The 25,203-nt window shown below is 42.9% G+C and overlaps 1 protein-coding gene across 1 annotated transcript; it reads left to right on the forward strand.

The window, feature by feature from the left end:
* The first annotated feature begins 481 nt into the window (after positions 1-481).
* Positions 482-21,393, forward strand: LOC103277682 (uncharacterized). Its single transcript, XM_062969402.1, has 4 exons — positions 482-491; positions 1,894-2,278; positions 17,698-17,768; positions 21,221-21,393. The coding sequence occupies exons 1-4, from the start codon at positions 482-484 to the stop codon at positions 21,373-21,375; spliced, it is 621 nt and encodes a 206-aa protein (XP_062825472.1). The 3' UTR covers positions 21,376-21,393.
* Positions 21,394-25,203: the final 3,810 nt, after the last annotated feature.

Raw genomic sequence — 25,203 nt, forward strand, 5'->3', positions numbered from 1 at the left:
TCGGTGCTCCCTCCAGGTGTTTTGGACTCCAACTCCCACTATTCCGAACAGCCTCAGGCCCTTTCCTTTTCCCCCTCAGCCGCTTAAGCGGCTGAGGGGGAAAAGGAAAGGGCCTGAGGCTGTTCGGAATGGTGGGAGTTGGAGTCCAAAACACCTGGAGGGAGCACCGAAGTTGGCCCATGTCTGGTCTAAACAAATACACAGACAACACTATACAGAACGAAAGCAGTTTGACATCCCTTTCCGCCACCGTGGTCCCGTGCTACCCAATCCTGGGAGTTGTCCTTTGACAAAGTCTCCAGCCTCCTCTCTTCTCAAGAGTTACAACTTCCAGGATTCCTTAGCACGGAGCCTTTGGCAAGTCAAGCGCTGTCAAGCCGCTTTCATTTTGCTGCGGAAAGGCCCCGAAGGCGGAAACCGGTCGGAGTCAGGAGGCGACCTGTCTGTTGGGAGCACGGCTTCTCGCTCGGCCCTCCCCGCGATGCTGATTGGTTTGATCAGAGCGCTCTTTATTGGCTGGTCGGCCCAATGTGATCAACTGTGAGTGGAGTATAGCTTTTTGACGGAGGCTTTCACGGGTTGTTGTGCATTTTCCGGGCTGTGTAGCCATGTTCTAGAAGGATTCTCTCCTCACGTTTCGCCCACATCTGTGGCAAGCATCCTCAGAGGTTGTGAGGTATGATACTTCACAACTTCTGAGGATGCCTGCCATAGATGTGGGCGAAACGTGAGGAGAGAATGGTTCTGGAACATGGCCATACAGCCTGGAAAACTCACAACAACCCAGTGCTTCCGGCCATGAAAACCTTCGGCAACAGGGTTGTTGTATGTTTTCCAGGCTGTATGACCATGTCCCAGAAGTATTCTCTCCTGACATTTCGCCCACATCTATGGCAGGCATCCTCAGAGGTTGTGAGGTATGGAGAAACTAAGTAAGGAAGGTTTATATATATCTGTGGAAAGTCCAGGGTGAGAGAAGAACTCCGGAGCTCCCGGTGGCGGAGTGGGCTAAAGCCTCCTGACTTGAAGGTTGGGTTGCTGACCTGAAAGCTGCCAGGTTCGAATCCCACCCAGAGAGAGTGCGGATGAGCTCCGTCTATCAGCTCCAGCTCCATGCGGGGACATGAGAGAAGTCTCTCACAAGGATGGCAAAAACATCAAAAACATCCGGGCGTCTCCTGGGTAACGTCCTTGCAGGCGGCCAATTCTCTCACACCAGAAGCAATTCAGGTTGCTCCTGACACGAAAAAAAAAAGTTGGAGGCCAGTGTGAATGTTGTAGTTAATCACCTTAATTAGAATTGAATAGCTTCATCTACTGGCTGGAACCCTGTGATCCTGGCCGTGAAAGCCTTCGACAACCCTTCGGCAACAGTTTGTTTGTTGTGTTGTCGAAGGCTTTCATGGCCGGGATCACAGGGTTGTTGTATGTTTTCCGGGCTGTATGGCCATGTTCTAGAAGTATTATCTCTTGACGTTTCACCCATATCTATGGCAGGCATCCTCAGAGGTTGTGAGGTATGGAGAAACTAAGCAAGGAATGTATATATATATATATGTGTGTGTGTGTGTGTGTGTGTGTGTGTCTGTGTCTGTGTGTGGAAAGTCCAGGGTGAGAGAAGAACTCTTGTCAGTTGGAGGCCAGTGTGAATGTTATAGTTAATCACCTTAATTAGCATTGAATAGCTTCATCTACTGGCTGGAACCCTGTGATCCCGGCCATGAAAGCCTTCGACAACCCTTCAGCAACAGTTTGTTTGTTGTTTAAGGACACTCCCTTGGCATGGCTGCAGGGTGACAGAAGGAAGGCGTGGAAGGAGGGAGGAATGGAGGGATCTCAGTGGAACCTGACGGCAATTCCCCCCCCTCCCTCCCCCGCGCGATCGTCTGCAAGAGGAGGGGTTTAGCTTTCTACCCTTGTTGGGAGGCGCGTTTGCAAGGTGCCGCTTTGCCCAGGCCTTGGACGCCCCCTTCCGCCTCTCTCCCTTCTCACCGGATGCTCTCCTGCCCCCCCCCCCCCCCGCCCACACGCACCCCTATTCTACTCCTTCCCTTCCGATCCTCGAGACCTTGGAAACGTGTGGCGTAGGACATGCCTGGCCTCGGCATGAGGGCCCGGATCTGCTGCACCGTCCGCGGCGGCGCGAGGCCCGGGAGAGCTCTGCGCAGCCACCTCAAGCCCATCCTGCTCCGGATCATCCGGAGGGTCGTGCAGCGGAAGACACTGCCCCACTCCATGCTCCTGGTCCTGAAGAAGAGGGCCCCTCCCTCGGAAAGCGGTAAGGAGAGGGCGCTTGGCATCCCTCCTTCCCTTCCTTCTTTCCCGAGGAATTCAGGAACCACATCTTGGCATCTTCGCAAGGTTTTCGCTCTCCTCCAACCCGGGACTAGTTCGCGGCTCTTGCTTGCTTGCTTGCCTGCCTTCCTTTCCCTTTGTTTCATCGCGGTGAGGAAAACAGGAACTGCCCCCGCTGTAGCGTCATTTCTTTGAGCGCTTCTCCAGGCCGGGCTTGGCGGAGTCAAGTTCATGGCGCCTTGTCGGGCTCTCTCGGGCCCTTTCTACACTGCCATTGTCAGTCCAAATCAGGCATGTAGGGGGGGGGGGGGACATGAGGGGCATTCAGAGTGGTCCGCGAGAAGGCCTTACATTTATTATTTGAACTGTTATGTTTATTCATATGATGATCTGATCACTATGCTCAGTATATCCCATATGCATGGGGGTATTGGGATAACGATACAAATGGTTTGCTAGGGTAGATCCTCTCTCACTCAGACTCACCCCGCCCCCAACCAAAGTCCTAGCCCCCCCCCCCCCCCCCCAATCAAAATCCTGGCTTGATCATCTGGATGATATAAGAGTGCTGGAGGAGGCTCTTTCTTTCTTTCTTTCTTTTTCTTCCTTCCTTCCTGTCTTTCTTCCTTCCTTCCTTCCTTCCTTCCTTCTTTCCTTTCTATCGTCTATGCGCCCTTCCACACAGCCCTTTTGTCCCAGAATATCAAGGCAGAAAATCCCACATTATCTGAGTGTGGACTCAGATAACCCTTTTCAAAGCAGAGAATGTGGGAATTTATACAGCTGTGTGGAAGGGGTCTGTGAGTCTCCTTTGTGGAGAGAAAGTGGGATATAAATAAACACAATAAACATACATGTAATGATGATAATAATAATAATACCATGTCACTCTTTAAAAGACAGCTTTTCTTCATCCCTTGGAATTAACTACAGTGTATTTCACTGAACTTAATGATCATTACTTCTGATACAAAAGGTTTGCTAGGGTAGATCCTCTCTCACTCAGACTCAGCCCTCCCCCCCCCCCAACCAAAGTCCCAGACCCCCCTACCCAAAACAAAATCCTGGCTACGGGCCAGGTCTAGATTGTCTGCTTTGATCATCTGGATAATATAGGAGTGTTGAAGGAGGCTCTTTCTTTCTTTCTTTCTTCTTTCCTTTCTATCGTCTATGAGCCTTTCCACACAGCCTTTATCCTAGAATATCAAGGCAGAAAATCCCACATTATCTGAGTGTGGACTCAGGAAGAAAGGAAGAAAGACAGGCCCCATGAACTTGAAGCAGGGCCGTAGAAGAGCCCTGCTTCACACAGGGCTAAAATACACAGATAATGTGGGCTAAAATCCCACATTATCTGAGTGTGGACTCAGATAACCCATTTCAAAGCAGAGAATATGGGAATTTATACAGCTGTGTGGAAGGGAATCTCCTTTGTGGAGAGAAAGCGGGATATAAATAAACACAATAAACATACATGTAATGATGATGATGATGATGATGATGATGATGATGATGATGATAATACCTTACCGATCCATGTTACTCTCAAAAAGACAGCTTTTCTTCATCCCTTGGAATTAACTACTGTATATTTCACTGAACGTAATGATCATTACTTCTAAACTCTCTTGAACACTCTTGTTGGTATTCTGAGGCTCCTTCCACACAGCTGAATAAAATCCCACATTCTCTGCTTTGAATGGAATATATGGCAGTGGGGACTCAGATAACCCAGTTCAGAGCAGATATTGTGGGATTTTCTGGCTTGGTATTCTGGGATATAGAGCTGTGTGGAAGGGCCTTCTGTCTTCGCTCTTCTCATGGTGCCTGTCTTTCTTCCTTTCTTCCTTCCTTTCTTTCTTTTTTTCTTCCTTCATTCCTTTCTTCTTTTCTCCCTTTCTCCCTTTCTTTCTGCCTTCCTTTCTATCGTCTATGGGCCCTTCCACACAGCCATATAACCCAGAGTATCAAGGCAGGAAACCCCACAATATCTGCTTTGAAGTGGGTTATCTGAGTCCACACTGACATATACTCCAGTTCAAAGCAGATATTGTGGGATTTCCTGCCTCGGTATTCTGGGATATAGGGCTGTATGGAAGGGCCTATGTCTTCGCCTTGAAAACTCAAAGCAACCCAATGATTCCGGTCACAAAAGCCTTCGACTACGCATTGGCTCCTTCTACACTGTCATATAATCGAGTTCAAAGCAAATAATCTGGATTTTATATGGCAGTGTGGAAAGGGTCATAATAATCTGTTTTCTTATATTGAATGCAGCAAAAGGAACCCTAGGCAGAGACACGAGACAGACCTCAGTTCAGACAAATCTGAATTTCAACCACATACTGAAAGTGAGCACTAATTTCTAGAATCCCTGATTTAATATCTGTCAGGCTGAGCCAAGAGATGCGGGGAAATTGAGACAATGATAGAATGCAAATCAGGGGCCTTCTTTGTCTTATGTGGCTTAGGCCTCCAAATTCTCACTTTCAGGCTCATTTTTGCGATTCCTAGACTTTCGGCCTTTCCGTGGGTGCGTCTATACTGCAGTTTGACACCACTTTAACTGCTCGATGCCATGGATCCTGGGATTTGAAATTTGCTGGGATTTGGAACTAAAACTTCCCAAATTCCATAGCATTGAGCCATGGGAGTTGAAGAAATGTATTTTATTTATTTATTTAGATCCCATTTTATCTCTCCATATGGAGACTCAAAGCGGCTCACAATAAAAAACATTACAACTTCAAATATACAGATATACAACAACAAAACAGTATATCATGATATATTATTATCCATTATCGGTAATATGATATGTAATATATTATTATATATTATTATATTGTGATCTTATTAGTATTATATTGTACTGCATTATAATATTAAAATCAATATTATTTATATAATATAAATAATAATGCTAAATAATATTAATATTTAGCATAGCACAATATTAGTATTGTATATTATGATAATGTACTATACCACTATACTGTAATATTACTAGTAATATTACATGTAATCTATAATTTACAATTGTTATATTATAATATATTATATTATACTATATTATTATACCGCAATATATATAATACACTGCCAGTATATTATACTATTAGTATTATATAATATATTGTACTATATCATAAATTGTAGTATATATTATTTAATATATTATACTACAACATTATTATTATTATTATTATTAATAATAATAATAATAATAATATATTATTATTATTATTATTATTATTATTATTATTATTATTATTATTTCTATATATTATTATATTGTACATACTGAGGGGCTCCCAAGGTAATCTTGCAGGAACACGATGGAGCTGTCTTCCTCTTCACTCTGTAGTCTCAAACTGTATTAGTGTCAAACCGTGTTAATTCTGCAGTGCAGATGCATCAAAAATCACCGACTCTTTTCGCTTATTTTTTCTCAAGTCTCTTTCTTATGACATGGGGAAGAGAGGCAAGTAAAATATTATTGCCATCATTATTATATCACTAAATGTCTGTAGAAAATGGAGCCAGGGAAATCGCAAACCTCTTCTGTTACAAACTCCATTTCCCGTGCTGAGTTTCACTTTTTAAGGAAACCATTCTTTAAAAAATACCTCCTAAATAATAAACAGAATATTCTGAAATTAAATTAAAAGAATTGACTGTACTCATTAGTCTTTAACACTATGGCATTCAGGATAGGCATTTTGCCCTCTTCTGAGTGTCGCACCAAGAGAGGCTTCGCTCGGGTGAATTTAGGAAGCAATTTACTTGAAAAGTTGTATTTTGGGGGAGAATTTTGAAGGAGATAATTTGGAGGTAAAAGTGAAAGTGGAAATATGGAGTGGAAATGTAATTGGAGTATGTTGTCGAGGGCTTTCAGGGCCGGAATCATTGGGTTGCTGTGAGTTTTCCGGCCTGTATGGCCATGTTCCAGAAGCATTCTCTCCTGACGTTTTGCCCGCATCTATGGCAGGCATCCTCAGAGATTGTGATGTCTGTTGGACACCAGGCAAGTATGTTTTTATATATATACAACTGTGGAATGTCCAACATGGGAGAAAGAACTCTTGTCTGCTGGAGGCAAGTGTGAATGTTGCAATTTGTGAGCTGCTTTTTAAAAGAGCCGAGTTGCTATCACCAAATGATGTTTTCTTGATTCCAAGAAGCCATTTAGTTTCTCCTTCTGCCTGCAATATTCACACTTGCCTCAAGCAGACAAGAGTTTTTTCTCCCACCCCGGACATTCCACAGATAAACAGAGAGATAGATAGATAGATACAGATAGATAGATAGATAGATAGATAGATAGATAGATAGATAGATAGATAGATAGATAGACACACACACACCACTTGCCTAGTAGCCAACAGACCTCACAACCTCTGAGGATGCCTGCTATAGATGCAGGCGAAACTCAGGAGAGAATGCTTCTGGAACATGGCCATACAGCCCGAAAAACTCACAGCAACCCAGTAATTAAAGTACATTGGGAAAGATATAAATAAGTAACTCGAGTGTTCAGACAGAGAGTCCTTCTTCACTGTAGATGAAGATTGTAGTCGATCATTGACCAAGAACAAAATAGATCAATGGTGGGCGGATTTCAAGAGAAAATAAGCAATAGGCTTCTGTAAATATTATTAGTATGATTATTATTTTAATTTTAAAATATTTAATTTTAAATTATTATGTCGCTTTTTCTCTCGATTCACAATATTTAAAAAATAATTGAAACCCCACCGCATATAAATATTTAAACAAAATGAAACCGACAGTAAATATCTCCTCCACCTCCTCCTGTTTCTTTTCACCTCTTCCTATTATTCCAGATTTAAAACACTTAACCTTCTCTTTCACAGCAGCAAGATTCTTATGCATAGAAAGGTGGTAGTTTAAAAAAAAAACCTCCATACTTCGCTTGTCTGTTGATTCATTTCTTTGAAGGTTACTTTCCTACAACCCAATTGTAATCTGTGGGATTTTTATGAAACCATTAACCCCTCTTGGTTTATTCAGTGCAGATCCCCCTATAGAGTGCTATTTCTCTCGTTTCAGGAAAGATGGTGTTGTACTTTCAGGAGTGGCAGGAGAATAATAATAATAATAATAATACAATGCATTATTTATAGGCCACCTTATTCCCCCAAAGATCTTTGCTCAAAGTATGAGTCTTTTCCCAAAAGTAAATACAAAAGTAAAAACAAAAAAAGAAGAATAAAAAATCTTGAGTGGTTCTTATTCTCAGCTAGGACCTTATAGAAGGGTGACCTCAGGTTCATTTACCTAAATACAATGGGAATGACTTTCAAGTAAGGAAGTCAAAGGATGCATTTTCCCTGTAGAATAAATGCAGCTTGAAACCGCTTTGGTCCCATCACTGCCATATAATTAAATTTGAAGCTGTATTACATGGTAAGTGTAGGCTCATATAATGCAATAGAGCTGCATTATTGCCCTGTGATATAGTTTCTTAACTGCACTGGACAGCAGTATATGGCAATGTAGAAGAGGCCTGAGTCTTGGCCTTGGCCTAGAACAATAATATACATTGAAGTGGATGCTGTGTTCCTAATACCTTGTAGGAGGAAAATCCATTCCCTCTATATTGAAAAGACTCTTGCCTGTTCTTTGTAAGTTTATGCTGTGCAAAAAGGGCATATGTTTGTGTGTATAGAAAAACACCAGCCAAGAAACAGAAGCTGGCTTGCCTCTGCCCAGATAGGCTTGCGCAACTTCCTGCTTTATGAAATGAGGCCTAGTTTGAGATAGAAAAGACAAGAATATGCTCGTCCCTTCCTCCACCCCTGCACCTTGGCAGGAAGCCTCTGCCAGAAAAAGCAGCCATCTTACAAAACTTGCAACAGGAGACTCAAAATGGATCCTTTAGCTGGAATGTAGAATGAGATGAGACAAGAGGATTCATCAGGTTCTCCACCATCAGTTGCTTGCTTGCTTTCTTTCTTTCTTTCTTTCTTTCTTTCTTTCTTTCTTTCTTTCTTTCTTTCTTTCTTTCTTTTTGAGACAGATAAGGGCCTAGCAATGGCAACTTCTGTTCTTTTAAACCCCCATTTTAAGCTCTTTCCTTCACCTAAGGGGTGCATGACACTGTCGAATTCATGCACTTTGGACCCACCTTCCAAGTCTCAGGCCCCATCTACACTGACATTGACAAAGAATGCAGCTTGAAATTTCGTTATATGATCTGTGTAGACTCCTATAATGCAGTCTGGACTCAGTTTCAATTCAGTTTCAAACTGCATTATATGATAGTGCAGATGACCTCAGGGCCCTTCCACACAGCCCTATAACCCACAATATCAAGGCGGAAAATCCCACACTATCTGAATCCAAACTGTCATATATTCCAGTGCAAAGCAGATAATGTGGGATTTTATTCAGATGTGTGGAAGTGGCCTCAGACACTATTCTCTTCAACTGATGCAATATTTCTGGGTTTGTGGGTTTAGGTGCTTATCATTTTAAATGTTTGTAATGTTGTCTTTAACTCCATATGCCATTAGGAGGAATATGAGGCTGGATCTGTACTGCCCTATATTCTTCTATTTATTCTTCTTTTTTTCTTTCTGTCTGTCTGTCTGTCTGTCTGTCTGTCTTTTTTTAGACATAGAGGCCCAGCAATAGCAAATTCTGTTATTTTAACCCCCTTTCCCCATTTAAAGCTTTTTCCTCCACCTACGGGGTGCATCTAACTGTTGAATCAATGCATTTTGGACCCACCTTCCAAGTCTCCTCAGGCCTCATCTACAAATACATTGACTTATAACGCAGCTTGAAAATTCATTGTATGGTCTGTGTAGACTCCTATAATGCAGTCTGAACTCAGTTTCAAACTGCATTATATGGCAGTGCAGATGACCTCAGGGTCATAGAGTATCAAGGCTGGAAATCCCACAATATCTGCTTTGAACTGGGTTATCAGAGTCCACACTGACATATATTCCGGTTCAAAGTAGATATTGTGGGATTTTCTGGCTTGGTATTCTGGGATATGGAAGGGCCCTATGTCTTCGCCCTGAAAACTCACAGCAACCCAGTGATTCCGGCCATGAAGCATTGGCTCCTTCTACACTGCCATATAATCGAGTTCAAACCAGATAATCTGGATTTTATATGGCAGTGTGGAAAGGGTCATAATAATCTGTTTTCGTATCTTGGATGCAGCAAAAGGAACCCTAGGCAGAGACAGGAGATAGACTTCAATTCAGACAAATCTGAATTTCAACCACATACTGAAAGCGAGCACTAATTTCTAGGATCCCTGACTTAATATCTGTCAGGCTGAGCCAGGAAATGCAGGGAAATTGAGACAACGATAGAATGCAAATCCGGGGCCTTCTTTGTCTTATATGGCTTAGACCTCCAAATTCTCACTTTCAGGCTCATTTTTGCAATTCCTAGACTTTCGGCCTTTCCGCGGGTGCATCTACATTGCAGTTTGACACCACTTTAACTGCCATGAGTGGATGCCATGGACCCTGGGATTTGAAATTCGCTGAGCACTCTCCTTTAAGGAAAGATCAAGACCGTGTAAAACTAAAACTTCCCATATTCTATGGCATTGCGCCGTTGGAGTTGAAGTAGTGTCAAACTGCATTAGTTTTGCAGTGCAGATGCATCAAGAGTTACCGACCCTTTTCCCTGACTTTTTAAGTCTCTTTCTTATTGCACATGGAAGAAAATAAAATTTATTATTATTATTATTATTATTATTATTATTTCCTTGTTGAAATTATTTTATTAATTATTTCACACACACAATCTAATATAGGTAAAGGTAAAGGTTTCCCCTGACGTTAAGTCCCCTTGTATCCGACTCTGGGGGTTGGTACTCATCTCCATTTCTAAGCCAAAGAGCCGGCGTTGTCCGTAGACACCTCCAAGGTCATGTGCCGTTACCTTCCCGCCGGAGCGGTACCTATTGATTTACTCACATTGGCATGTTTTCGAGCTGCTAGGTTGGCAGAAGCTGGAGCTAACAGCGGGCGCTCATTCCGCTCCCCGGATTCGAACCTGCGACCTTTTGGTCTGCAAGTTCAGCAGCTCAGCGCCTTAACTGTGCCACCGGGGGTCCCTACCATCTAATATACAATAAGAAAATATACATTCAAAAATAATGGAATGTGTCTTGATCTGCATTCAAATGACAACTTGTACTAACTAAGTATAACATACTCTACCATCACTCAAATTCAAAACTTTTCAAAATAAAATGACCAGCTACTTCTCCCCCCTCCATATCATATTCAGAAATCATAACGTAATTTAAAAAAAAAACTCCTTGCAAGGCAGGGAATATATGTTCATGGTCAAGAGAATTTCAGAATATATCTAAACACATCATGTTTACATATCACATTAATAAAAAAATTACCCCATAAGAATGAGAACAGGCAATAAAATATTTTCTTGTGGTTTGAGCTTTTTGACTGTTTTACACACACTAATACAGATAACTAACTATAACTATAAAAGCCGAGTTTGCATACATTGAAAGATGTTTAAAATCACAGTCAAATGTTTTCTTAACATTTTCCCAACATATTTAACCTTTCCCAACATATTTAACCTTTCCCAACATATTTAACCTTATTATTATTATTATTATTATTATTATTATTATTATTATTATTATTATTATTATTATATCACTAAATGTAGCCTTGTGTGATTCATTGATAGTCGTGTGGTTTTAGAGATTTGAGGAATTAGAAAATGGAGTCAGTGAAACTCGTTGACTCTTACTGGGAAATCGAAAACCTCTTCTGTTACAAACTGTGATTTTCTATATTTTCTTGATACCCTCGTTATTACTTAGGGACATAAATCCCCGACCCCATCATTATTTTTCTTGCTGACTTTCACTTTAGAGAAATCATTCGCTCTCTTTTTTAAAAAAAACATTCCTAAATAATAAACAGAATGGATAGCTGTGTTGGAAACTGAGTAAGTGCGGCGTCTATATCTGTGGAAGGCAAGTGTGAATATTGTAATTGGCCAGCTTGATTAGCATTGAATTGCCTGGCAGTTTTGAAGCTAATCAAGCTAGCTAATTGCAACATTCACACTTGTCTCCCTGGACATTCCACGGATATATACCCCACTGATCCAGACCTCACACCTCTGAGGATGCCTGCCATATGTCAGTCCTTGGAAGCTATAGGACACAAATGTTTCTTATCATTCCGGCTATCTCCCTCCCCATTGCTCTGGCAGGATGTGAACAAGTCAGCTAGGCTTTTGCATCTTGACATCATAGATGTGGGCGAAACGTCAGAAGAGAATGCTTCTGGAACATGGCCAAACACCCCGGCAAACTCACAGCCAGCCAGTGATTTCGGCCATGAAAGCCTTCGACAACACAAGAAACAGAATGTTATGAAATTAAATCAAAAGGATTGACTGCACTTGTTAATCTTTAACACCCTTGCATTTGGGAGAGGCATAGTTGCCCTCTTCTGAGTGTCGCACCCAGAGGGGCTTCACTCCTTGGGTGGGTTTAGGGAGCAATTTATTTGAAAAGTTGTATTTGGGGGGGATTCGAAGAAGATTATTTGGAGTGAAAAGTCAAAGTGGCAATATAATTAAATTCGTAGTGGAAGTGTTCGGACAGAGAGGCTTTCTTCACTGTAGTTAAAGATTGTAGTCCATCATTGGCCAAAAAAAGAAAATAGATCAATGGTGGGTGGATTTCAAGAGAAAACAAGCAATAGGCTTCCGTAATATTTATTGTTATTATTATTGTTATTGGGTTGCTGTGAGTTTTCCGGGCTGTATGGCCATGCTCCAGAAGCATTCTCTCCTGACGTTTCGCCTGCTTCTATGGCAGGCATCCTCGGAAGTGGTGAGGTCTCTTGGAAACTAGGCAAGTGGGGTTTATATATCCGTGGAAGAAAGAACTCTTGTCTGTTGGAGGCAGGTGTTAATGTTGCAATTGATCACCTTGATTAGCTTTTAATGGCCTTGCAGATTCAACCAGAGAAGTCAGCCATAGCAAAGCACCTGATGAACCCACCTGGACACAGCATATTATTTGAGAACACAGAAATGCTCGACCACTCCAACAACCACCATGTCAGACGACACAGAGAAGCTATTGAAATCCACAAGCAGGTGGACAATTTCAACAGAAAGGAGGAAAGCATGAAAATGATCAAAATCTGGCTACCAATATTTTAAAAAACCTCTAAAATCAGGACAATATTCTGAAAACAGGAGAATTCCAGGCATGAAACAATCAGGGCCAATTAACACTCCCAACAAATGATCTCCCCAGGCAGGAATCAGCCAGGCCTTGAAGCTGCAAGGCTATTCAATGCTAACCAAGGTGATCAATTGCAAAATTTACACTTGCCTCAGACAGACAAGAGTTCTTCCTCCCACCCTGGACATTCCACCAATATATAAACCCACTTGACTAGTTTCTAACAAACCTCACAACCTCTGAGGATACCTGCCATAGATGTGGGTGAAACGTCAGGAGAGAATGCTTCTGGAACATGGTCATACAGCCAAAACTTACAGCAGCCCAGTGAATCCGGCCATAAAAGCCTTGGACAACACAATAATATTGGTATTATCATTATTATTATATTGTTATCTCTGTATTTTCTCTCTATTCGCAATATTAAAAACAATGCAATTGAAAACCCACAGCATATAAACATTTAAATTAAATAAAACCTGAAGTAAATATCTCCTCTACCTCCTCGTGTTACTCAAGAGTTAAAACACTGTTGACCTTTTCTTTTACAGCAGCAAGATTCTTGTCCATTGAAAGGTGTTTTAAAAACAACTCCATCCTACTCTTGTCTATTGAGGCATTTCTTTAGAGTTTACATTCCTACAACCCAATTGTAATCAGTAGGATTTTTGTGAACACAATAAATCCTCTTGGTTTATTCAGTGCAGATCCACCCATTGAGTGCTATTTTGCTTGTTTCGGGGAAAGGCAAGGAAGGGCGGTGTTGCACTTTCAGGAGTGGCAGAAGTAGGAGTCTTTACTCAAAAGTAAACACAAAATATAAGAGTAAAAAGTCTTCAGTGGTTCTTATTTCCAGCTAGGAGTGTATAGAAGAGCAACCTCGGAGCATTTACCTAAAAGGAAGCCATCAAATGCAATAGGAATTACTTTCAAGTAAGGATGCCAAGGGATGCATCTCCCCTGTAGAATAAATGCAGCTTGAAACTGCTTTGGTCCCATCTGCACTGCCATAGAATTAAGTGTGAAGCTGCATTATATGGTAAGTGTAGGCTCATATAATGCAATAGAGCTGCATTATTGCCCTGTGATATAGTTTCTTAACTGCACTGGACAGCAGTATATGGCAATGTAGAAGAGGCCTGAGTCTTGGCCTTGGCCTAGAACAATAATACACATTGAATTGGATGCTGTGTTCCTAATACCTTATAGGAGGAAAATCAGTTCCCTATATATTGAAAAGACTCTTGCCTGTTCTTTGTAAGTTTGTGTGTGTGTGTGTGTGTAGAAAAACATCAGCTAAGAAACAGAAGCTGGCTTGCCTCTGCCCAGATAGGCTTGCACAACTTCCTGCTTTATGAAATGAGGCCTAGTTTGAGATAGAAAAGACAAGAGTATGCTCGTCCCTTCCTCCACCCCTGCACCTTGGCAGGAAGCCTCTGCCAGAAAAAGCAGCCATCTTACAAAACTTGCAACAGGAGACTCAAAATGGATCCTTTTACTGTCTTCTTTAGCTGGAATGTGGTATGAGCTGAGACGGGAGGATTCACCAGATTCTCCACCCTTCCTTCCTTCCTTCCTTCCTTCCTTCCTTCCTTCCTTCCTTCCTTCCTTCCTTCCTTCCTTCCTTTTTTGAGACAGATAAGGGCCTAGCAATGACAAATTCTGTTCTGTTCTTTTAAAGGCCTACATTTTAAGCTTTTTCTTTCACCAATGGACCCACCTTCCAAGTCTTCTCAGGTCCCATCTACACTGACATTGACATATAATGCAGCTTGACAATTCATTACATGGTCAGTGTAGACTCCTATAATGCAGTCTGGACTCAGTTTCAATTCAGTTTCAAACTGCATTATATGGCAGTGCAGATAACCTCAAAGCCTTTCCACACAGCCATATAACCCACAATATCAAGGCAGAAAATTCCACAATATCTGCTTTGAACTGAGTTATCTGAGTCCACACTGTCATATATTCAAGTTCAAAGCAGATAATGTGGGATTTTATTCAGCTGTGTGGAAGGGGCCTCAGACTCCATCCTCTTCAACAGATGCAATAATTCCGGGTTTGTGGGTTTAAGTGTTTATCCTTTTTAATGTTTTTAATGCTGTCTTGAACTCGATATTCGATTCGGAGGGATATGAGACTGCCCTATATCCCAGGATCGGATCCCAGATTATTTTCTTATCCCAGTTTACCTGGCAGTGTAGACTCAGGCCTCCTCCACACTGCCCTATTTCCCAAATTCGTGTCCCAGATTATCTTCTTATCCCAAATTATCTGACAGTGTAGAGTTAACCCCCTCTTACACTGGCTTATAAAATCCAAATTATCTTCTTTGAATTGGATTATATGGCAGTGCAGACTCATATAATCCAGTCCAAAGCATATAATGTAGATTACCTGCTTCGATAATCTTGATTATATGGCAGTGAAGAAGAGGCCTCATATAATTTAGTTCAAAGCAAATAATCTGGGACATCCTGGGATATATGGCGGTGTAGATCCAACCTGAAAACTCAGGGACTGCGAGTCTAGAGTACTCTACTCGGTTCCTCCTGAACTTTAGTGAGGACTTTTTTTTGTTTTCAGATTTTTTAAAAATATATATTTATTGTGGAGACTTCTCTTAATTTTCTCGCTGGCTCATGTTTATCACTGATGACTGATCTTAACGAAATATACTACAGTAGAGTCTCACTTATCCAACGTTCTGGATTATCCAACGCATTTTTGTAGTCAATGTTTTCAATACATAGTGATATTTTGGTGCTAAATGCGTAAATACAGTAATTACTATGTAGCATTACTAAGTATTGAACTACTTTTTCTGTCAAATTTGTTGTATAACATGATGTTTTGGTGCTTAATTTGTAAAATCATAACCTAATTTGATGTTTAATAGGCTTTTCCTTAATCCCTCCTTATTATCCAACATATTCGCTTATCCAACATTCTGCCGGCCCCGTTTATGTTGGATAAGTGAGACTCTATTGTATTTAATTAACGAGTCTCCACAAAAACTGTAATTGGTTTTGAATGCTTTGAATGCTTAATCTTTATTTATGTCTTATTTCTGGACTTTGTTGTGCTTTGTGTGCTTGTTGTCTTGTATTTTGTGTGAAATGTGCTTTGATCTGTATTGTATTATGCTGTGAGCTGCTTTGGGTCCCGTTAGAGAGAAAAGGTAGGTAAAGGTTTCCCCTGACGTTAAATCCAGTCATGTCTGACTCTAAGCCGAAGAGCTGGAGTGGTCCGTAGATACCTCCAAGGTCATGTGGCCGGCATGACGGCATAGCGCGCCATTACCTTCCCGCAGATCTACTCACTCACATTTGCATGTTTTCGAACTGCTAGGTTGGCTGAAGCTGGAGCTAACAGCGGGCGCTCCGCTCCCCGGATTCGAACCTGTGACCTTTCGGGTCGGCAAGTTCAGCAGCTCAGAACTTTAACACACTGTGCCACCGGGTGTTCGGGGGGGGGGGAGAAAAGCGGGATATAAGTAAAGATATTATTATTATTATTATTATTATTATTATTATTATTATTATTATTATTATTATTATTATTCCTTTCAGTTTTTGGGAGAAGGTGGAGGTGGGGAATGGAATTTAAGCTCCAGAAAAGAATGGCAACTCTCAGGATGCCATAGCATCCAGTCATGATAATTTCAAGTGGTGTCAAACTGCATTCATGCTCCAGTGTAGATGGCCCCCCAAAACAGGCTGGGGCCGAGGCGGTGCATTCCTACCACAAGCGGTTTAAGTTCTGCATGTTACCGGATCCCAACTCCTGAAAGTGGGCGGCCTGGCTTTTCTCCCGGTTATTTTTCCCTCCTGGGAGGCTGGGGGTGGACCAGCCAGGTGTAGTGGCTCCGGGAAACCGGATTCAACCCCCGACTCTGTTCTGTGCCTTTCTAAATGGCCCTTGTTGAATGGCAATGGGAAATATTGGAGAAATAGACAATGTGCTGGCCCAGAGATGCTTCAGGAGTCCATGAAAACTTTTATGCTCCTTGAAACACAATGGATGGGCAGGTCACACTCTCTCAGCCCTCGAAGGTAAGGAGAAACTTTCTGGGAAGTTTCCCAGAAACAGGGGCAGGGTGGGTGACTTGAAGGCAAATAACAACAACAACAACAACAACAACAACAACAACAACGGAGTGTTAGGCGGAGAAAGGGAGGAAATAATACAGGGCAGGCGGACAGGCTATTTTGCGACCGTTAACCCAATGTAAATTGGAATATATGGCCCCATCTACACTGCCATATAAAAGCCAGATTATCTGTTTTGAAGTGGATTGTATGACAGTCTAGACTCAAGCCCACTTCTAGACAGCTGTATAAAATCCACACAGAACTGAATTATGTGGCAGTGTGGACTCAGACGACTCCGTTCAAAGCAGATATTGTGGATTATCTGCCTTGATAGATATGGTTGTTATATGGGCTGTGTGGAAGGGCCCCTAGTCTCACATCTGTGTGGAGCTCTGAGGTGCTTGCAATTCATTGCTTGATCCTGAAAGTTCAGCACAGGGTGCCTTTCTCCTGTAGAAAGAATTCAGTTTGACACCACTTTAATTGTCAGGGCTCAAAGCTATGAAATCCTGGGAGTTATGGTTTGGTGAGACATCAGCACTCTTTGGCACAGAAGGGTAAAGAATTTTGTAAGACCACAACTCCTGGGATTGCACAGGATTGAGCCCTAGAAGTTAATATTATAATAACCTGTATTAATTCTACAGTGGAGATGCATTCCTGGACTGCATAGGAATTGATACTCTTTCCATGTTCCCCCATTTAGAGCCCCTGAGTACATATTTTTGTTGCCATTATATATCAAAATATAAACAATAATCAACTTTATTTTTCTAAGTGAAACAAAACTTATAGTAAGGTGGAAAATAATCTTCATTTTGCACTTGTATTGAAAAAGAATTGGAGCTCCACAAAGATGTGAGACTAGGGACCTTTCCACAGAGTCATATAACCCAGAATATCATGTCAGAAAATCCACAATATCTGCTTTGAACTGGGCCCTTTTGCTCTTCTTGTAGCCATTCCATCGTGCGTCGGGGGGGGGGGGGGGGGGGGGGGAAAGGGTTCACTGGCTTCTCTTGCCTTGGCTCAGAAAGGACATCTTCCTGTGTTTGTTCCCAACAGGGAAGCGTGGCTAGGAGCGCAGCCTTGGGGTCTGGATGGCGCCCACCTGCCTTCACGTCGAGAAAAGGACGGTGAGTGGGGTCCTGGAGGTCCTCCACGTGTTTATGCCCAAGGCCTTTGATCCAACAGGTCTAGCCAAGGAAGCCTGTGGGGAAGGAGGGTGGTCCGAAACCCTGGGGCAGGTGGAAAGCCCAACTTTCGAGTGACCCTTTGGAGAGTCCCTACTCTCCAATGGATAAACCGTCAACTACACAGCCTATAGCAGGGGTCCCCAAACTAAGGCCCATGGGCCGGATGCGGCCCTCCAAAGTCATTTACCCGGCCCCCGCCCTCAGTTTTAGACTTAGGCTCGCCCAAAGTCTGAAATGACTTGAAGGCACACAACAACAACAATCCTACTTAACTTTGGCCAGAAGCAGGCAAACTTCCTATTGAAATCCTGAAAGGTTTTCGGTATGTTGGCTAAAACTGTTTTTATTTTTAAATATTGTATTGTTCTTTCATTTACTAATATTGTGCTATGGTAATAATATAATATATTGTGCATACATATAATCTTGATAATAATATTATAATGTAATACAATATAATATTTATTTATTTCAGTATTTATATGCCCGCCCTTCTCACCCAATAGGGGACTCAGGGCGGCTAATAATAATAATAATACAATATAATAATATTGTATAATATAATAATATTAATTATATATTATATATTAAATGTAATATTACTAATAATATTATGGTATAGTGGTATAGTACAATATATTCATATATAATGCTAATATTGCACTATGCTAGTAATATAATATATAGGAGCCTCCAGTGGCCTAGGGGATAAAAGCCTCGTGACTTGAAGGTTGGGTTGCTGACCTGAAGGCTGCCAGGTTCGAATCCCACCCAGGGAGAGTGCGGATGAGCTCCCTCTTTCAGCTCTAGTTCCATACGGGGACATGAGAGAAGCCTCCCACAAGGATGATAAATACATCAAAAACATCCGGGCGTCCCCTGGGCAACGTCCTTGCAGACGGCCAATTCTCTCACTCCAGAAGCAACTCCGGTTGCTCCTGACACGAAAAATATACATATATATTGTATGTACATACAACTTGTAAGCCACTCTGAGTCTCCTTTGGGTTGAGAGAGGGTGGGGGTATAAATGCAGCAAATAAATAAATAAATAAAGGTTGTTAGGTGGGGTTTGCACTACAAATAAGATATGTGCAGTGTGCATAGGAATTTGGTTTGTTTTTTTTTTTTTTTCCAAAATGATAATTCGGCCCCTCAACAATCTGAGGGACCATGAACTGGCCCTCCACTTAAAAAGTTTGAGGACCCCTGGCCTATAGTCCCTCAAATCATCTTGGTGTCTCGACTCCCCCCTCACAAAAAAGGGAACACCCATGCATTCCACCCTTCTTTTTCAACCGGGCTGAGATGGGTTGAGATGTGAGGGTTTGAGTCTGAGCTGAGATCAAATAGTTTGGGCTGAGTCTCAGAGTCTAGATATGGCTGGGTTAACTATTAGGTAAAGGTAAAGGTTTCGTTCCCCTGACAGTCGTGTAGGACTCTGGGGGTTGGTGCTCATCTCCATTTCTAGGTGGAAGAGCCGGCATTGTTCGCAGACATCTTCAAGGTCATGTGGCCGCATGACTGCATGGAGCGCCCTTACCTTCCCGCCAGAGCTGTCCCTATTCATCTACTCACATTTGCATGTTTTCGAACTGCTAGGTTGGCAGACGCTGGGGCTAATAGCAGGAGCTCACTCTGCTCCCTGGAACCCAACTACTAATCTTTCGCTCAGCAAGTTCAGCAGCTCAGTGGTTTACCCCGCTGCATCACCAGGGGCTCCTAACTATTAAACATCAGCAACATAAAAGAGCTTTCAATACCGAAGCACAATACAAAGCACCCTAAATTCAAAATACGCAGTTGAGGGCAATAGCGTGCTATAACAAAGAGACGTCTTTGACTAATGTTAAGAGCAGGGCTGGGTTACCCTAAACCTGACCTAAATACGCAATGCTTCAGTATCAAGGGAAGGGGGCATCCCAGAAATTCCCCATTGCCGAATTAGATATCTGTGGAGGAACCGAAATATAGTGCTCAGGGCCTCCAAAGGTCTTAATCCGAAGCTTGGTTCGAGGGTCCTTTGGCAATCCAAAGCCTCCCCCATTTGTGTTGTCGAAGGCTTTCGTGGCCACTGGGTTGCTGTGAATTTACTGGGCTGTATGGCCATGTTCCAGAAGCATTCTCTCCTGACGTTTCGCCCACATCTATGGCAGGCATCCTCAGAGGATGTGAGGTCTCTTGGAGACTAGGCAAGAGGGGTTTATATATCTGTGGAATGATGTCCAGGGTGGGAGAAAGAACTCTTGTCTGTTGGAGGCAATGTTGAATGTTGCAATTGGCCACCTTGATTAGCATTGAAAAGCCTTGCAGCTTCAAAGGCTGTCTGAAACTTGTCTGGGGGAATCCTTTGTTGGGAGTTGTTAGCTGGCCCTGATTGTTTCCTGTCTGGAATTCCCCTATTTTCAGAGTGTTGTTTTTACTTTACTGTCCTGATTTTAGAGTGTGTTTTTTTTTTAAAAAAAATACTGGGAGCCAGATTTGGTTCATGTTCATGGTTTCCTCCTTTCTGTTGAAATTGTCCATATGCTTATGGATTTCAGTGGCTTCTCTGTGTAGTCTAACATGGTGGTTGTGAGAGTGGTCCAGCATTTCTGTGTTGTCAAGTAACATGCTGTGTCCAGGTTGGTTCATCAAGTGCTCTGCTATGGCTGACTTCTCTGGTTGGATTAGTCTGCAGTGCCTTTCATGTCCCAGGCCTTGAAGCTGCAAGGCTTTTCAATGCGATTCAAAGTGATTAATTGCAACATTCACACTTGCCTCCAGCAGACAAGAGTTCTTTCTACCACCCTGGACCTTCCACAGATATATAAACTTCCCTTGTCTAGTTTCCAATATATCTCACAACCTCTGCCATAGATGTGGGCGAAAGGTCAGGAGAGATTGCTTCTGGAACATGACCATACAGAGCGGAAAATCTCTCTCTCTCTCTCTCCCCCCCCCCCCCCCCCAAATATCTCCCTGAGATATTGTAAAAGGAAAATAAGAGGATTGTCAGCGAGGAGTCTACTCCAGGAAGTAAACACAGCTTCACTCGGTTGAATGGGGACTTTTTTCTATTTGGGCTTCTCTCGGCTCATTGAATACCCAGCTTTCAGTGGCAGCCGAATTGGGACCTTAGGAGACCACAGGCGCGTAAATACCCAGTTGTTAGATGGCATTGGCTAGAAACGTCTAATGTAAACGCAAAGGGAAATCGGATAATCTGGTGATGCTTCGAATTTGAGAGAGCCCTCCAGGAAAGCTTCTTGCGAAATAAAAGTAGTTGTTTCAGAGCTATAGGCAGTTTTATCAAAGGGGAAAGGTGTCTCCACTGAAACGTTATTTCCTCATCAAACCACATTTTTGGTGGTTAGTTACCTTCTCATTCTCTTTCTGGATTAAACTTCTAGAGATGGAAAGCCATTTGGAGGCGCCTTCTAAGGTCTGCTGGGAGGGAAACAAGCCAAGGCTCCCCGGGATGCGGGATTTCTTCAGATCCAGAGGACGGCTGTCGTTCGCCTTGAGAAAAATTCGGAGGACGTTCCTCCTGCAGTTCTCTAAATAAACGGTTTTTGGCCCCCTCTGAGTCGTGTGGAGACCCTTTCTTCCCTTGCTAAGTGTGGGTTGGTGGGATATATTTCTAACAGAACTCGGTTGCCGCTTTGGGTCTCGATCAAAAAAGAAAAATATGGTAATAATAATAATGATGATAATAATAATAACAAAAGCAACAACCACAACCACAATAATAATAATAATAATAATAATAATAATAATAATAATAATAATTGCCTAATGGCCAAATGATAAAATGTCACCAACCAGAGGCCTACAAATATCTGGGCATACTACAGCTGGACAACATCAAACATGAACCTATAAAAACTGTGGTCAGCAAAGAATACACTCGAAGGGTCAGAAAAATGTTCAAAAGCAAGCTCAATGGAGGCAACACCATCAAGGCCATAAACACCTGGGCCATACCTGTCATAAGATATACCTCTGGCATTATAAATTGGATGCAGGAGGAACTGGACAATTTGGACAGAAAAACAAGAAAACTAATGACTGTTCATCATTCACTGCATCCTCGCAGTGATGTTGACCGGCTATATCTGCCTAGAAGATCTGGTGGCAGAGGACTCTTACAAATAAAACAAGCAGTCAAAGAAGAAAACCATGCCCTGGCAGAATATGTAAAGGAAAGTGAAGAACCTGCTTTGATTGAAGTCAAAATCAGAAACACATCAAAATGCAGCAGACAAAGAATCAGTACAAGAAAACTGCACTACAAACTAGAGCTGACAGCTGGCCTTCCTTTGCAAGGAGTCCCCACTAGGAAATCTTTCCACTTCAATGTCCACAAAAGGAATAGGTAAGCATCTCATCTCTCACCTGTTGGGGTTACCCCTTTTAATACAGACATTCAGCAGGTTTTGCCGCTATAATGTCATTATTGACATGCCTAGTTGACATTAACACATTAGTGTGTACCTGTCAACTTTGTGTGATGAATATTATGGTGTCACATATGATAGGACTGGGCAAGAGAGAATTTGGTTAGGATTCTGTTTGGTTATAGAAACTACAGTTTGGCAAGTCACATTCTTTCAGACTCAGAGGCAAATCTTTCAGCCCCTGAACAAATCTTGTCAGGAAGATACACTTAGGGTGACCACAAATTAATATAGACAAAAACCGTCCAAGCGATACAAACTTGAAGAAGCAAAAACATTGTTTTGTATATATCTATTCAAGCTATGCTTTGTGTGTGTCAATGTGATTATGAGAATCTGTTAGCATTGGATAACCTCAAGGCGCTTTTGTGGCCTGCAATTATCTTAACTGAAATATTAGTTATTAGATCAGATAACAGTGGAAAACAGCATAAATATTTGAGCTACATTTTGAAAGCATGACAACCTCAAAAATGCTGTATTTCCAAATTCAAAAGTCTTAGCCTGATAGTATTTAAGGTTATGTTTGGAGATTGTATAGTGGTTCTCAACCTGGGGTCCCCAGATGTTTTTGGCTTTCAACTCCCAGAAATCCCAACAGTAGGTAAACGGGCTGGGATTTCTGGAAGTTGTAGGCCAAAAACATCTAGGGACCCCAGGTTGAGATCCACGATATGAATGTATGATGTCTGCTTTGTTAGGATAAAAAACATGAGGTGATGGAATTGAATTTGGCATTTCAGAACTGTTCTTGAGCAGTAATTGTTTTATAGGTCTCTGTCTTGAGATAACTGAAACTAAACTATCATTTTTGATAGTCTCTGGTGCTCACTAATAAGGAAAAAGCACACTAAACATAATCAAATTCTGAACAGAGCGACTCCAAACACAACTCCTACTACGATGGGGCAACTCTTAGAAACAGCATTACAGTTTCATTCTGATAAACCCATATAAGTAGAGATCTCCCTAGAAAGGTCAGTTACTTATCAGGAAAAGTCTGCCAGGGCTCAACAGGAAAAGTCGGGTCTCCTTCCATTTGGAAGGACTTGTCAATCCAATTCGCCTTCCTCGATTTCAAAAGAAACCCCCTTCCTATCCTCAACTACCGGTATTCCTATAACCCACAGAATGTTTCGAAAACGATAGCGTTACCTCAACTAACACTTTATGCAGGGCCGGCCCCACTCATGCGGCAGCTGACGCCGCCGCCTCGGGCGCAGGCCCGGGGGGGCGCCGTCAGGCTGGGCGGGAGGCGGGGCACCGCCCTGACGGTGCCCCGCCTCCCGCCCAGTGCGCCCTGGCCCGTCTGGCCTGCTAGAAAAGGCCAGACGGGCGAGCGGGAGTAGCGTGGGAGGCGGGGCCAGCTCTGACGCCGCTCCCCCCCCCGCCCAGCGTGCCTTGGCCCTGCCTCCCACGCAGCGTGGGAGGCGGGGCCAAGGCACGCTGGGCGGGGGGGGGGAGCGGCGTCAGAGCTGGCCCCGCCTCCCACGTTACCCCCGCTCGCCCGTCTGGCCTTGTGTAGCAGGCCAGACTGAGTCTGGCCTGCTACAAAAGGCCAGACGGGCGAGCGGGGGTAGCGTGGGAGGCGGGGCCAACTCTGGCCCCGCCCCCCCGCCCAGCGTGCCCTGGCCCCGCCTCCCACGCTGCGTGGGAGGCGGGGCCAGGGCACGGGGGGCGGGGCCAACTCTGGCCCCGCCCCCTCACTATTCGCCCTGGCCCCGCCTCCCACGCAGCGTGGGAGGCGGGGCCAGGGCACGCTGGGCGGGGCCAGGGCGCCGGTGGCGGGGGCGCTTTTCAGCACCCCCGCTTTACATAAAAAAATATCTCCGGCCGGCCCTGACTTTATGGGAGAACATTTCACAATCAACAGAAGAAAACAAACCTCTTTAAATATCTTCTCCAGATATCGAGAAGAGTAATATTCTCCATAATCCCATTCCTTGGATTAGTAACAACAGGCACAGAACTACACATAAGCTAAAGGGATGAATCTCCATGCCTTTATTGATGGTACCATCAGATGGTTGTCTGCTGAGACACTGGAAGAGTCCGAAACGACTGAACGAATAAAGAAGAAGACCATCAGGGTGTAGCCAAGGGTGGTGGTGGTGGTGGTGGGGGTTCCATTATAACCAGTTCTTTTGCGCTTTGGTGAACTCATTTTCAGAGAAAATGAAGCGGGAAATTTTCAGTTATTGGCTGTCATTTACAGGATTCTTTGTTTTGTCCAAGACCTCATTCACTCCCCTAGACTTTGCTTCAGAGATACTTAGAGGGGTGTCATTGCACCTGGTCTTCTTTGTAAGTTGGCACTGGCCAACTGCCCAGCTTGGCACCATCTATTGCTATTGTCAGTAACGAGTCAAGTTGGTGTTAAGTGAACGAGGGGGGGCACCATCCCTTCCAATTGTTGGAAATCATCCTGGACTACATAAGTCTCATTTATTAGATAGGTAGTAGATAGAATAGACTGAGGGAATCCTCTCTATAATCCATGCATGCCCAGATAGGCTTTGCTGTTTTCCCTCTTCCTATCCTGTTTACATCCACTCCCTTCACCTTGTTGTTTTAGCCATGTGATCTCTTCAGGGATGAGGTAACTTCCTCTATGTAGATTGGAATTTTTATTGCTCCAAAAAGAGAAGGCACAGACCATGCGGTGGTCACCATTCTTCTCCCTTTGTCTTCTTACCAAGAAGGACACATTTTGCCACTCTCTTAGGCAAAATGTAGCTATTTAGATATCTTTGTTATTTTCACCTGCCTACCTGCCTTAGAAGCTAGCTTAGACAGCTAGTTAGCTCCAAAACCTTTTCTATCTACAATGGATTTCTTTTTACCTCAATAAATACCTTTTGAACTTTTAAGCTGACTTTGCAATCCTTTGCCATCCTAAAGAAGAAACGCTTCCCTTAGCTCACCTCATGTAAGTT

This window comes from Anolis carolinensis, chromosome 2 (genome assembly GCF_035594765.1).
Source record: "Anolis carolinensis isolate JA03-04 chromosome 2, rAnoCar3.1.pri, whole genome shotgun sequence".
Taxonomy (NCBI): Eukaryota; Metazoa; Chordata; class Lepidosauria; order Squamata; family Dactyloidae; genus Anolis; species Anolis carolinensis.